The sequence below is a fragment of the Amphibalanus amphitrite genome, unplaced genomic scaffold (genome assembly GCF_019059575.1).
Source record: "Amphibalanus amphitrite isolate SeventyFive unplaced genomic scaffold, NRLGWU_Aamphi_draft 000150F_arrow, whole genome shotgun sequence".
In the NCBI taxonomy this organism is placed as follows: domain Eukaryota; kingdom Metazoa; phylum Arthropoda; class Thecostraca; order Balanomorpha; family Balanidae; genus Amphibalanus; species Amphibalanus amphitrite.
In genome coordinates, this window is record NW_024881645.1 from 894,730 (window position 1) to 910,610 (window position 15,881).

A 15,881-nucleotide genomic window follows, 5' to 3' on the forward strand; every position below is an offset into this window, starting at 1 on the left:
CAGCGGCTGCGCAACGGCGCTGGTTTCTCAGGACGGACCGCGTTTCACGCACGCACTTCAAATGCCGTGTCGATGCCCCATTGCGGTTCTTATTGTCCGTTGTGAGCTTCGTTGAAGCATACGAAACACGTTTGTGGTGATTTATATTGCTTGGTTAGTGCTTTCTCTCGGCAGTAAACGCATCTTCACATAACGCGGGGACTTTCTCCAGCTCAATGCTCGTCCTTGATACTGGACAACAGCCTGGACATCTTTTAAAACGTTCTGTCCACAAACCAATATTGGGCGAGCGTAATATTGATCACAGCTCAGCTCAAAGTAACTTTCATGAGCTGCTTCTCAGCAGTGGATCCGGGCAAACTTTACCGACACTCCCCTCAACTCCCATCCTCCTCTTATCTCCCGCAGAGCTCTCCGATCTTCCAAAGAACTCCAAACTTCCTCCGAGCCTCCCTTCCGCTCCGGCAGTCTCCATCACCCACTCCTCCACTCCCCCGTGGGAGATCACACGGGTGATGCCCCGCTAACGAGCCGGCAAATGCTCCGTTCTGGGACACCCTCCCTCCCTCCCTCCCTCCCCAATCCCTATACTCGCCCACGGTACGGTCCCACGGCGCGGCCGGGCCCGCCGCCCGCCCGCTCGGCCGTCCCACCGCGGTATATTACAGGTGCCCTGGGCCCGGGGCAGACACGCCGCCTCACCAGACAGCTCATTATAAGACTGCTGGCCGCCGCTGCCGCCTTGTTAGGGCATAGTTTCCGAGCGGGCCGCGCTGATTAAATATTTGCACGGCGCGGCGAAATGAGTGCGAGGGATTTTCGACGCGCGCGCGCACGCTGGGTGCCTCCGCGCGGGGGGCGGGCCCACCGCGGCTGCAGAATATACGTGTGGTATTTATCTGTCTCGGCGCGATGTGTGGATGGTGATATTGGGTAGGCGCGGTGGGCGGGTGGCCGCCCGCGGGCGGCGGCCGCTCCGCCGGGCTGGGCTCCTGGCCGACGCTGCTATATGGGGGCGGAACATGCACAGAGGGGCCGTGCCGGCTCGTCCGATGGCCGACGGAATGCGATGGCGCGCTCGATAAGTGGTTACGAGCTGATCGGACATGACTCGCAGGGGTGGTGATGGGTAGGCGGCGGGGTGGAAGGCGACGGGCAGTATTAGCCAGCAACAAGTGGAACGCCCGCGCAATATGTCACCAGGAAGGGGGGCGACTCTGAAACGGCCCGGGTCGCGAAACGGTGCTGACGAGGCTGCCCGCCAAAGATGGACGGGGTGACTCCAACGCTCCATGAACTCTCCGTCAGGGCGGTTCTTAGTGATGCCGCCGGCGTCCGTCCGTCTGACTGATGGCATTGCTCCGGCGTTCTGGTGAATTGGAGGAGCGGAGCGCATATTTCAATGAGCAATCCGATGTTTTACAGATGTAATGCATAAGTGATGCACGCCGTCCATCATTCTGCTGCATGACGTTGTCTGTTTGAATAGCTGGCATCCGGGCGGAGCGCGTGTCATGGGTCGGCCCGGCCGTGCCGTTCACATAAACGCCACATCACGGTCGTCATTTTTCTCGCGTTGTCAAATCCGACCCACGCGGCTGACGTGACAACAATGCCGCACAATGGACGCCCCGAACAGGTTGCCAAAACGGTGCCACTTATGACGCGTTTGGGCAGGCCGGCCGCCAGATGAAGAGATTGGGTGATTTCGGTGAAGCGGAGGCATGTGGGATAAGCCTGGACAGAACTCAGCGATAGGGATGGAACGGAAAAGAAAGGGCTGCTGGGGAAGTGGTATAGTTCTAAAGGGTACGCGACCTCGGCTTACTGTAGGAGTTACGGTTGCTTTGGGGACAGTCGGACGGCCCGGATCAGGGGCTTATCTAAGCAGCGGTGAGGGCAGGCTGACGGTGCCTATCGGAATCGATGTCAGCTCCGGTCACGGCTCTGACGGTCACAATGACCGACGCTGACGGCCACAGTGACTGGCAGTGGAGGATCTGACCGCCGGCGGCTGACGTGGAGGATGTGGGATCAGCCGCAGATCGCCCAGCCAAGGTCAGAACTGTCAGGACAGTACGATCTGTTAGCATCGTGTTGGTTTTGTCCTGTGCCTGTCTGACAGTCACACAGAGATCCCTGTCCGGCCGACCTGGCCATACAGACCAAAGAAACCTGCAGACTGGCCAGCTGCCTGCTTAAGACTGGACTTCCACGTTTCCATCACCCAAACCAAATCTCAGTCGGGTAAATGTATGCCAGAAGAGCGCGGTCCCACGCCTCTCCTGACCCCTGGTGCAGACCAGCCCCCGACCCAGGTTGGCAGACGACAGTGGTTGATGCTATCCCAGTGATCGGCCATATATTTACATCGGGATGGGACTGCAGCCACAGAGCTATCGGCCATGCGTTTTCCAGCCCCGCAAAGGATGGACAATGGGCAATGGGTATGCAATGGACCGTTTGAAGATCATCCTGCTATGGCAACAGGATACCGTAGCAGCATCTGGAGGATGTTGACGTTGCTGCTATTGCAGCAAGATGATCAGAGCCCAGATGTGTATTGTGTAGTGATAGTTAAATGACAATGTTCGATGCGCTCTTCATAGTTCATACTCACAGGGTTCGCAGACTGTGGAGATGAGTGAAGGCTCTCCTTCCCAGTACCGACAACTCGTTCCCGCTCAGGTCCCTGGAATAAGACAAAACCACACGTCAAAGAACTGCCAGGACGATTACGAATTAACCGTCTTTTCGGCAAGACAGTCCAAGCAAAGACCCGCTGTGCTTAAACTTACATCTGACAGTTACTTACGTCGGCCGGAAGACTTGGCAACCTTTGCCCGGCGGTTTCCGAGCGATAATTCCCTGGGGCCGGGATGAGGTCATGACGAAGGCTCACGGTCACGTCCATATTTTCCATCGTGTGCCAGCTCATGCTCATGGGATTCATAGCGTTGCTTTCTCAACAGAAGGCACAATAAACGGCCTTGATCGTTCGACTATACGACCAGTGAACGCAGACCTTACAGGAAAATAAACGGGCAGCTTCAGACAGCGCTGTACCTGTATGAAAGGAATAACGGTTGACTTTGGCGCTTCCGTTTCTCGTTGCAGTGGGCAGGTTCGGGGAGCGTTTCAGATAGATCTGTCAAATGTTAGCATTTCAGCAGGCCAGCAGACAATAACTCCGTCTGAGTCATGGAAAGAAATTCACGAATCAACAAAGTCATGTAAAGAGGTTTCTAAAGAAGGGCCTTCTAAACAGTATGCATCGCAAGCGAGTCGCTGCATTACGATCAACCTCCTTGCTTAGTGCTTACGAACCATCGCGGACATGCGTGTCACGTCGATGACCGATTACTGACCGGCACACACGCGCCCCCTCCCCCCCCCCCCCCCCCCCCGGCGTCCGGCACGCACACAGAAGCAGAGCCGGAAGTCTGCGTCCCGGCGCGTGATGTGTCGACAAACAGGTCAATCGGTGGGCCCGGGTGGCGGGTCGGACCTGCTCCCATTCATCCACGCTGTCCACAGCTCCGGGGGAGGGATCGGGAGCGACAGGGCGCCGCTCCACCGGCCGGGGCGACCGGCGGAGGAACTGGACAAAGGAACGGTATACGCACGGCGCAGTGATGTGGGACACAGGTGATTGATTGGTTGTCTATCGCGCTGAGACAGTCGCGTGGATATAAATCATGTCGACCGCAGGTCGAAAGATATTTTGAATGCAGATGACGTATCCATCTCTTAAAACTTGCATAAAATGGACGATGTCAACGATGCTCGACTATCTGCAGCGTTGATCTTGGTCTAGGCATTCTAAAATCCGTTGTTTCGCGTTTGCCTGGGCGGCGAAAGTCGCAATAAATCGATGAGCACTTTGCTGGAAAAGCATTGTAGCAGGACACTTGTGAGAGTTGTGACATCCAAGTTCGAATAGACGCTCTAATTTTATAAAGGTTGCCAAGGAAACTGACCTTTTTAAAAGAAGCCGCCGAGTCAAGGGGCGAGTCTCAGAGTCCCGCCCGACTCTCCAAGTTGCCATGCGAGTTGCGAGTCACTGTCGTTCAGTTGCGGTGACATGTCGCTGATTTACGACCTCCAAATCTCGGCTGATCGATGGTTGGACGGCATGCCACCGACTTTATTCATTCAAAACAAGCGTCACAGATTTATGGCAGTCAGAGATCGGACCCAGCCCGGTCCAACCGTCAGTCGACCGAAACGGTGACGCAGGTTACCGCGCTGGCCAGAGCCGCTATGGCAGCGGGAGTCGTAGCTATGAGGCTTTAGATACCAAAAAATAATAGGTTACTGGTTTATCGAAAACCTTGTCGACTTGTCTTTATTTTCACATGTTTTCACTAATGTACGGTCACCAGCACTTGCTACTTATCACCTTGTTTTTGTTCAGTAGTTTGAAGACCGATCAATTGTCAGTCGCGCAAGATACGTCAAACGATCCGTTTGGTCCTCCGATTTTCGAATATCTAACTTGTTTTTGTATATTCGAAGCATTTTGGGATGGGGAGCAAAGAAAACTCTTTTCTGCCCTAAAGTGTGCCCCAAGAAGTCGTAGAACCTAGCCCCGCCTCTGATCCACAGACCACTAGTGCCATCTCTTGTCAGCCGAACAAGCCGTAGAAGTAAATAATGTCACATGACCTTTGCACACGCTACAATTACTACGCAGCTGTAGTGGGGGAAGCGGGGCGGAGGCGTGGAGAGGGACGCGATCGGTCGGCTGGGGTCAGGTCGCCGGGGTCAGAGGTCATCCGCCGGTGACAACGTGGGCAGTGCCCAATCAAAAGCTACTAAACGATCCAGTTAAGAAGTTGGCGAGGTAGCCAGACCAAATAAAAAGTTTTTAATTCGATTTTGGTTGACAAATGACATACAAGCCCGCTGTGATGGACCAAAAAAGGAGCTGAACAGTTCATACAACTTCTTAAAAGCTCAACGGTTTAAAAATTCAAAAGTTAAATGTTAAAATTCAGCCTGCATGTTTAAACTCTGGTCCGGCGCTGGCAGGAAGCTTATATTGCCACTTGCAATTCCACTACGTTGTAATATGTATAACCAAGAGTTCTGTGAGAGCAGCAACTGAAAGCCCCGTTGAGGGGGAGGGCGGCGCGAAACGGCCCCCTCTCTCCTTTTCAGTCGATATTTCCTAAAGTATAGCAAATGTCGCCACCAAACTTTCAAGACCCATCCAGGCATCATTTTTACACCTTGTGACCAAAATTTTCTAGAGCTCTTATGAAAGGCTAGTCACAAATGACGTCAGAGGGATGCCATATTGCTGCATTTTCGACCCAATAAAAGGTTTAGCGGGAAGAGCTGTCACGCTTACAGTTTTGAAGATAACGAAATATAGGTATTCAAGATAAAAAAGATGTAAAATAAACAGCGCTACCAAACTGCTAACTTTTATTTCCAAACAAAAATTGATTTTGTCCATCAAAACTATAGAAGTATAACACCCCGAAAATACCAACAGCTTTCAACATTAAAACTGAAATATATGTTATAGAACTATCTGCTCTAGATATGCCAAACTTAAACTCGATAGCTCTATTTTAAGCAAAGCTATGGCAAAAAAAAACTGCTCAAATTTATTACGTAAAATTTTCCAATTCAATTTTTAGCCGTCACAGAACACACAAAGCAAGCCAAAGGCCACCATTGGATTTCCTGTGATGAGCTACATCGAATAGATACCCCTTTTATGCAAAATATCAACTTTGAAATTTGACCAACTTTGACCTGACCTTGACCTGACCTCCACCAGAATGTAATCTTAACTGGCCCCAATGTCCGTCTAGCTCACACCATTGAATTTTAAATGTAAAATTGGCCATAAAACATGTATCACACGACCCTAGCATAGTTGGGTTCATATTGTGACCCTTAGTGACCTGACCCCTGTGAACTGACCTGGCATCAATGACCTCTTTAGGCAACATATGTATTAGACAACCAACGCTCCATCGATGTTTTTCGATAACAATGCCTTTTATTTGATGTGTTAACTGACTGTAACGCATTCCTTAGACTAAATCGGTGAAAAAATGTGACCTTTGACCTGACTTGTGACGTCATGGGTTGCACCTAGGTCAACGAAACCTGGTAACAAGTTAGTTCCCTGGTGGGGCTATCGAACGCTCTTTGAATGTTTAAAATCGGTCGGTAACTTTCCGAGATCTCAGGTGGAGGGCGAAACGGCTGCACCACCCGATCAGGTGGTAGGGTCCGCCAATAGCCCAAGGGGGCGCGGAATATTTATTCACTCATACAGTGTCATTTATTTTGAGAACACCTTTCTCACGCCATGACATGGTCCCCTCGTAATAGAACGAGATGAGGAGTGTTTTCACGCATCCTTATGCACGGCTCTAAGTGTCATTGAGCTATCAACTGTCAGCGGTTTTCGGACAATGAAGTTCTTAGTTCTTACTGAATCCAATTTTATTTCAAACGATTGTCACTGTGCTAGTTTTCTTCTTATACGTTTTTGAAAAAAGCGCTGAAGAAGTCTTTGATAGACGAAACCGGTCCGCTTATTCTTTTTCTAATTGTTTTTTGAATATATTCGTAGACTACTGGCTCTTTACTACAAAATTTGAGAATGTTTGGTATTACTTTGACCCGAACGATGTGCAGCTGAATTTTCCCTCTTGAATGATTATGGACAGCTCGCGAAATTAACTTCAACCTAAACTACCGACAAGCAGAAGAAAATCCGATACATGCCTACCTCAATCCTCTCACCTTATTCAACCGTTGAAACGTTAAAGGCATTTGTTCAGTCCGAGTCGCTATGTCGACCACCCGCGCCGTGCTGGGGGGAGGGGGGGGGGGGCGTTTTTACGCCCTTCCCTCTCAGGTTTTTCGCGAATATCTCAAAAACGGTGACGCGACGCGTAGCGTCATTCAAGGTCAGGTCACCAGGTAACGTCAAGTGACCTTACCTCAGAAAAAAAAAATCGAAAGCTCGTTGTAGCTACACCGACTGAGCGATCACTTTAAAACTTTCAGTAATTGCTTAGGGTAACAGAATGTATAAAATGGATACCTCGGATTTTTATGTCTGTGACCTAAGGTCAGGTCAGTTTTGCGACTGCTCCATTAGGTATAAGTCAATGGGAGAAAATTGAAATGCGCCTCTTTTGGACGAATTTCGTTCTACACCCTCTCAAACATCGGTCCATAGGTAAGCATGACACACTGAATCGGAAAATTGCACCTGTGACCCCTGTGTGTGCCCCTGAGGTCATTTTAGGACATGAAAGGTCTTCAGCAGTTTTTTGACTTTTGACAGAGACGTGCTAGAGCGGTGAAAACACCGTTGATCTGAGGTCAAATTTGAGGTCAATCAGAGCGGTGCCCTCTGGGGCTAAACCGTTGATCTAAGGTCAAATTTGAGGACATGTTGGCGAAAAAGCGTTAAAAGAGCTATCGAATGCGCTTTTCCGCGGCGCTGTAGCTCTATTGGTTCCCGAGTTAGCCGTCGGGTGTTCGAAATCGTTGAAATCAACAAAGTTGACCTTTGATGAACCCTGGTGACCTGACCTTTGCCCTGACCTTAAAATGACCGAGTGTTTTCCTCCTTATTTTTGACGCTCTTTCGATTGTCGCTTACCGCGTGTCGCTACGTGGCCCAGGAGCCGAGTTAGACGGAGGGGCGTAAAACGCCCCCCCCCCCCAGCACTCGATGGAAGACGGAGGGGCGTAAAACGCCCCCCCCCCACACCAGCACTCGATGGAAAGTTCATGCCACCAACACGGCGCGGGTTAATTGTTATGTTAGCTAGCTCCTGTTGTAAGCTGTGGAGTCGTGGACCTGATCTTGAAGGAACTGGGCCTAACATTTTCATAGCAAATGTAAAAAAATGTTTAATAGGTTGTGCCAAAAAATAGCATCTTTTATGAAACATTAGCGAAACTTTCAACATCATCCCCAGACCCCATTAGTGCCGAGCTCCCAACGACGACCATAAAAGCGTCCCCATCCCGTAATAGGCGGCGGAACGGGGAGGGCACCGGGGTTTTGATTTTGGCATTTCAACATTAGCCCTATGAGCGTTGCATGGAAATAATAGGACCAAAAGTCGGCAGTGCCCCCCCCCCCCCTTAATTGAAGGTGTTCCGCCGCTACTGCATCCCGTCAACGTGGGTTTATCACAAGGATGCTAAGATTTGATTTCCAATCCGAAGCTGTAATGATGGAAAGCAAATTTGCATTTTACATGTGAAAGAAGCTGACACAACTAAATATTTCCTCTCAGCGCCCTCTCACTGATTTACCCATTGCCCTCTTTCTCATTTTACCCTCTCTGGTTTTCCTTTTCAGTTTTCTCTTCCTCTTTTCTCTCCTCCCGTCCGTATGCCTTCCCTCCAGTCTTTCTTAGCTCTCTCTCTCTCTCTCTCTCTCTCTCTCTCTCTCTCTCTCTCTCTCTCTCTCTCTCTCTCTCTCTCTCTCTCTCTCCCTCTCTCTCTCTCTCTCTCTCTCTCTCTCTCTTTATTTCTCTCTCTCCCTCTCTCTTTCTCTCCCTCTATCTTTCTCTCTCTCTCTCTTTCTCTCTTCCTCTCTCTCCTCTCTCTCTTTCTCTCTCTCCTCTCTCTCCCTCTCTCTCTCTTCCTCTCCATCTCCCTCTCTCTCTCTCTTTCCTCACGATATTCTCGACTGTCACAGCGTTGTAGGGCGTGTTTCCAGACAGGTCCAGGCGCTCCCCACTCCGCAGGACCCAGCCAACACGGCCCAACCGCTCAAACACCCTCGGTGTTTTACTACATGTAGCAAAACACCCAACCCTCCTAACAGTGTTCTATTACCTTCTTCCTGGTGTTCATTTAGAAGCGCGAGTAATTTAAGCGGGGAAGGGACTAAATTAACTTTCCTCAAGTGCTCAGATGTGTACTGTGCAATTACACCGCTAACGGTGTTAATATTTTTCTGTGTGTAGCCACTGAGCTTTTTGCATCGGGTAATAGGAAGGTTCGGCAATTTGGCACGAGCGGTGGAAATTTGATGGTGCTGCACAGACGGAACAAGGAGACCGAGTTTTTAGAAGCGACAGAGCAATATTGGTGGTTGGTGCAGCACACGCAAACGATTAGGCCTTATTCTCGTCAACGCCAATATTTTTTGGGCTCCACCCAAATAGGACCACATCCCTGTGATTTCAGCTGGCACTTGGACGTTAATTGTCTGCAGTGCGATGAACTGCAGCACAGGTACCGGACATAGAGCTGGATGGAGTCGATTGAAAGCGATCCCTCAGACGACACCTGAGTTCACTGACACCGACACCGACACGACCGACACGTGATCAGACGCCGTCTGACGCGTCGTGCCGCCGCTAAGAACGTCACGTCCCCGTGGAAGCTGCTTCGCCGGGCCATGTCGGCTGGCCGCGGCGTGACCCAGGCCGGCCGCGGGCCGACGCGAGCCGCCCGAGCCGCTATGAATGCCAATTAGGCGGCTCCGGCCGCTGAGTGATTTGGTGCAGAGCAGCAGCAGGTGTCCGAGGATATGTTTAATGACGCGCGGGGGAGCCGAGATGACCCGTTACCACCGGGCCGGCCCGCTGACCGAGCCAGCCCGGTCGACCACCGGCATCGGGGCAAATTAGGACAGCTTACGCCCGTCAGCCGTCCAATAAAGTATGCAGGTGTACAGAAAACGGGATAACTTCTCGGGCGCGGCCGTTTTATTCAGCAGATTCCAAAAACTGGCTCCGCGCCGGCCTCGCGCACGAGAACACTGCCGGCATACAAAGAACAACAGGGCCCATTTAGCATCGCTGTGCAGACGGCCGGTGCATAATTCCCTCGTATTAAACACTTAATGCCGGCTGTTGCTCGGAATGGCGCTCGTGAAACGCAGCGTGCACCTTGGCGGCGCTCCATGCGCGGTACTGGCTGTCACTTAAGCCCCGGGTGGGAGGGGCAGGGGCTCGGGCCACACCGCTCCGCTTCAGGGAGGTCCGGTAGGTCTGTAACTACTGCTGGGCGTCAGCGACAGATTATCAGATCAGCTACGGAGCGCCAACCACGTGAGCGGCACAGGACGCCGGGCGGTCACTTTGACAAGACCCGTCCGGAATTGAGGGATCTGGGATTGAAATGTCTGGATCGAAGCGTCGACGACGAAAAAAATCTGGGCTTGCGTAATGGCTTTGAGGACCCCAGAAAAATGTATAAATATATTTACACAATGTTGATCAAAACATCCATATTCATGGTCAGAATCATCCTGAATTTCACTCTCCCGTATTAAAAAAGGATCCGTGCGTGAGCCAGGTGCCGGTACATCCGGTGTTGTCACACAGAAGCTGTGCCCCGACAGGTGCTGTCTGATTCAGCATTGTTCCCCGCGCTGATGTCGCGAAGCAGTTGCATGCATGTAGGCTGATGAGCTGGGGATTGCCGAAATCAGCCATTGTTTCAGATCGTCTCTGATTTACGAGAAGCCACGGTGCACCCCGTCACACTGGGTGTGCCAGCCAGATTGGTGTTGATTGTAACTTACATTAGCTTGTTTTTCATGCAATATGTAGTTCTGACACACGGAATAAGATAAACATTATTTTATTGCATGTTAATTCTGGTAATTTAACGCCATTCGTGTGAATGCTTCCTTTTAGATATGCATCCAAGTGCCCTCGTGTTTGTTAAGCCTCAGAAGTTCCGGTCGTATAATAATAATTCTGAAAGTTTTTGTTTGAATGCATAATGCATTTATCATGATCCATGTAAGGCATAAAAACAATTTTTCGACACCACATGGTATGCCTAAAATAAAAGCAGAAAAAACTACACGATTTCACTTTGTCATCATGGATTTTTGATGTTCATGTCTATGCCTAAAATAACCACTTTAAAATATTCAAGCAACTGTCAGACAAGAACACATTTTTTGCTCTTTCTGCAAATCATTTTGCAGCACAAGCATGCGTTCCACTAAGCCTACCGTGCCCCACCCCGTTGACCGTTTCCATTTGCGTTGTGTCGGTATGGACTCAAGCCTCTCCTGTTCTCTGACCAGCGGGAGACGCCGTACTGAGTTAGGGGACGGACGGCGCAGGGGAGGGTACCGGGGGTCGGACCACACCGGCACCACACCTGCTTGCACCGGCTATATAGGCAGGTCGTTGCACCGCAGCTCTTTGGCTCGGATCAGCGAACTGTGATTGAGGGTCTGGGGATAAACGGTATGCCACGACATATGAATATTTTTAAACTGTGTTATTTTCGCCAAAACAGTGAAACGGCAGTCAGCCATATTCACTAGAATTTGATACAAAACGCGATTAACTAATGCATATCCACTACCGCATTTAGGTGCCAAGAAAAATCGTTAGTAAATTTTACTCCAAATCGCAATAATATGTGCAATTTCTCGTTTACCGTAAGCTTTGCTCTTTTTTTTTGCAGGCGTGGCAAAGAGGTGGTGCGACACCGCATACGCGCGAAGACCTGTTGCACGACCGGCGAAACCACAGCCATCCGTCCTACCACCGCGCCGAACCGGTCTGTACTTCATACAATGACACGTGTGGGCTGCGGCCGAGAGTTCCCGACCGGACGTCCCGGGTCGCGCCCCGCTGAGATGCTAATTGGTCGCGGGGGCGGGCCGGGCTGAGACACGGGCCGGGTCACGGGCCGGGTCAGGTCACTCGGCCACCGAGTCTACCGAGGGGCGGCACCGACCGAGGATCTCCCGCGACGCACCGACAGAGAAAACACGCCCGATGAACCGGCCGAGGTCGAGGTGCGCCGCCGAGGCTGATCGTTAAATCCACACCCGCGGCGCTGCTAATCGGCGATCGCCTATCGTTCAGTGGGAGGAGGGCGTGGAAGGGTGAGCCGGAGACAGAGATGGTGCAATGGGCAGCGCTCTACGTAGACGTGGCGGCTTCAGCGAAATGTCTGAGAGACGATGAACAAACGGCTCGTTACATAATCTCGCCTCTGACATGTGTAGCGAAATTGCCAAAGAAACAGCTTTCCTCGTTTCGTTTGATTCGGCGATTTCTCCTCTCTCTCGGCCCCGCCTCGTTGTGGCGTGCTGACAGGTCGTTTGGAGGCCTCCTCCGCGCCATCGCGACTGCATCGAGGCCGTCTGCCCTTCGAACCACCCTTCCTGAGATCGGATCGTCAGTCGTCGCTCAGATCAACACGGGGCGCGGCGTCCCGAGAACGCCCGCACCCCACCGGGTATCGTCCTCACGCATCAACAGGATAGCGGGCCGCCCCGCCCGCCGGCGGACCGTCATCACCCGGCCCACCCGGCCCGGCGGCGCTGACTGCAGCGTCAGCACCGTCAGCACGTCAGCACGTCAGCGCTGATAGCTCGAGTCATGTCGGTGAGCGGGCAGCCAGTCAGAGACAGAGCGGGTCAGCGAGTTTCGCCCAACTATTAGCGCAACATCTTGATCAGAATTCGCTGATAGGAACGCTAATGCGTGAATGTGGGTCAGCCTGTCATCGAATCATGAATGCCAACTTCACTAATCAGTAACGAGCCCGATGTCTGCTTCAACATCCGTCAAGAACAAGGCAGGAATGCATGATGGATGTAGTTTGTTTCTTTGCATTGAAAAAGGTGGGCGCGCGTTGTTGTCTATTTTTTCACTTCTATTTTTCGTCTTATAAGAACATCCTTCAATGCGCGAGGCATCACGAGGGTAAGTGCGGTGCGACGACCCAGGTCTTGCCACCAATGTTGAAACTCGATCTGGCCCCGAGCGACCTCGCGACGGTCGCGGTTCGTCTCATGTTCGGTACCGGTCGACTGCGGGGTTTCGCTGCGGCCGGGCCCGCCGCTCCACGGCCCGCAGTGGTGCCGCCTGTGGCCTGTTTTGCCACCCGCAGCTGTGGTATGAGGAGGTCAACAACGTCTGATAGACTCACGGGAAAACGTCTTCATAAAACCGGTCAATAAACCGGTGAACGATTGGTGCCATCCGCTGTAAAACTCGGGGTTGGTGTGTCATAAGCTTTTAAGTCGTGTTCATTTTGAGGTTTTAGTTACGATGGGCCAATCTCCAAACCAATCGTCACGTTTTCACGCAACAGCATTTGAAATGGCATATATCTACAGCATGTAAACATCTTGTTTGGTATGATCTCGCGTCATCCGATAAGGCGTAAGCGTGTTTTCCATTTGGTAGGACACGCATGTGTTCCGTAACATCACAAATGCAAACATGTAGGTAACTACATCCACCACATGCGTTACTTACGTCCCACAGATTCGAACAACATGCTTATCAACTTAACTACGATGTAGTTTTTCAGCGCAACCAAAGGTCGCCGCGGAAGTTTAAATAAACTAAACCAATCGTGCATGACTGTAACTCATCGCCTAACAATTTCAAAAGCAATCTATGACGTCATAGGTGAAAATCGAGCCTTGTCGACGTGTCGGAGCGGTAAGTAATGTCTCTCTCACATCTCCGCCCAGCGTCTGGGGTCTGACATTCCACCGTACACAGGTCTGGTGCGCGGTAAGGCACCGCCACAGCCAGCCGGCACACTGATTATTCAAATAGACCGGCTCGGCCAGCCGCCCCGAGTACAGAGAACCCGGTGCAGTGGACCAGCACTCGCTCCGGGTGATCCATAGACTAAATCCGAGGCAGGGGAGTGTCCCAGAGATTCCTGTGGGTCATACCCGTGGCGCCTTGGGGACGATCGGCGGGCGGCCATCAGGGCGGAGTTGGCCGACTAGTGACATGCGAGGTGCCCCATATCGGGCTAACCGACTAGGGTGGGCCCATGTAAAGGTTAGCGGTCGACATGGTGTGTCAAAAGTGGAAATAGCCGCCCGGCTTTAGTTCGCCAGCCTTGTCAATAGATGGCAGTACCACAATATGGGCAGCGGATCGTGAAATTGACGTCAAATTTTCGTTATCTGCTAAGAATTGAATGGCGGATCTTTTCATGCAAGAATCAAGTAAATCGGTCCACAACTTTTCTAGCAACAGAGATATGAATTCAAACACCCTGCCAGAGCGGCGGCGCGGCGGCCGGCGGCAGCCGTTACGCGCCGCCTGGGAGACTGGCGGCGCTGAACGGTTCCGAATTGGCACTGCACTAAAACCTGTTAACTGCTTGGAATAGTTATTATAGCAAAATTTTCATTCAAGTGAGGAATAACCAAGGGCAGGAAGTATGTATGCTTGTGTGCGTACTATGTAAGCCAAGAAACTGCATTAGCAGATACTCGCTAATATTAGATCCAGCCAATTCCAAACGCATTCCAGGTGATGTGCTTCTGATGGGTCAACAATACTTATCATTCGAGGGCGGATACAGTTTTAACAATACAAAAAATATTTTTGCACAGCTCTATTCCTTGAATAATTCTCTTCAACGCCTCACTCCTAGTTAAGCGAATTAGCCCACCCTGGGTGAATAAATAAGGCGATTTCGCCACAAGGTCTGGGAAAACCGACCGAAAACGGCCGCGCTCAACGTTAATTTGGGCATGCAGACTCTTAAAAACTCGCATTGGGCGGGTAGGGTTTCCCAGGTATTGGCTCCTAAACACCGTATTCGGCTCCCGAATACGTCCAAGTGACCCGCCTCGTTCCTAGTTAAGCTCTAATTAGATCAAGTGACTCATAGGGAGCGAAAAAGCGACAAAAAGCATGAATCTCCCTATGGCGGCGGGCTGCCGGGTTGCCAGACGGCGCACCGGCTATTTCCACTTTTGACACACCATGGGATCAGCGAGCGGGGCTGCTGACGATGGTTTCCATACGGCACGGCGGCGCGGTGGTGTGCTATGGAAGATTTCAGCGCGGTGATGCAGTGCTGAGGACAATTCCAGCGCCGGTGCTGCTGATGACAGTTCCAGCGCCGGTACTGAGCGCTGCCGCGAACCAGCCATGCACGGCGCCGTTCCCAATCACTCTGACCCCACTGGCGGGTCAGAGGTCAGGGCCGGGTCGCGTGGGGTCAGGAGTCGGTGCTCAACATAGCCCCGGAGTCGGCCACACCTGGTCGGCTGATCGTGACGGTGCGATAACACCGAACCGCGCCGCTCGTCCGTCTTGTCCGCTTTGATAAGCGCAGCCAGGTTGCATGTGAAAGTGCGATCTATGAGCGTTAGGGGCGTTAGCCGTGATGCTTTGAACCAGTCGATCATGCAATTTGTTTTGCATGTAGTACCTGAAACGGTATAAACAAAATTTGAGGTGATAAGTCGTGCCTTTTTAGCCATTTGATAAGTGAGCGCAATCAGCTCAAGTAAGGTGGTGTAAGTAACACTGGTCTTTCTTGTTGAAAGTATAGCCCGCTTTGAACGTTGCACGACGCTTCTGGTTACACTGCAGCATTGATAGGATCCACGACAGGCCTATTTTGAATGAGGTACGAGCGTTTGGACGCTCGATCTCGAGGTTAATAGCCCAAATGAACGGCCCGACGTGAACTGAGGTATCCGTGTCGCCCGATTAAAGTGACGACTGTTTATGGCTCACGCTCCTCTGCTTAGGTAACGGAGCGCAACCGTTAACAACAGCGCCATTCAGATGTTTATCCGCCCGGTGTCGATCCGACGATCTGTTCGTCAATGAATTGTCCCGTGTTCCGAGCACGATTTACAGCGCTATTTATCCATAACTCGCGCGGCGTGCGTTGTTTGTAAGCAGCCAGCTGACTCATCCAATCTTTGAGCCGCAGATAAAGCGTAATTTACCGCCGTGTGGCCCTCACAGCAGCATCTGAGACCCGTTCACAGGGCACGCTAATGAGACTGGATGCGAAATTAGCTGCCGGAACAGAGACGCTCAGTGAAATATAGAACAGGGAGATGTAGTTGATAGGAGATGGAACCGTTTCTTAGAACGATGGCACGCTTTTGC

General features: G+C 51.5%; 1 protein-coding gene across 1 annotated transcript in view; it reads right to left on the reverse strand.

Annotated features, from left to right (window-relative positions):
• LOC122382901 (protein slit-like) overlaps positions 1-15,881 on the reverse strand; it is a 90,490-nt gene that overhangs the window by 42,906 nt on the left and 31,703 nt on the right. Inside the window, exon 3 of the mRNA XM_043368810.1 lies at positions 2,621-2,692. Within this exon, the coding sequence (XP_043224745.1) occupies positions 2,621-2,692 (72 nt within the window). The remainder of the gene's footprint in view (positions 1-2,620; positions 2,693-15,881) is intronic.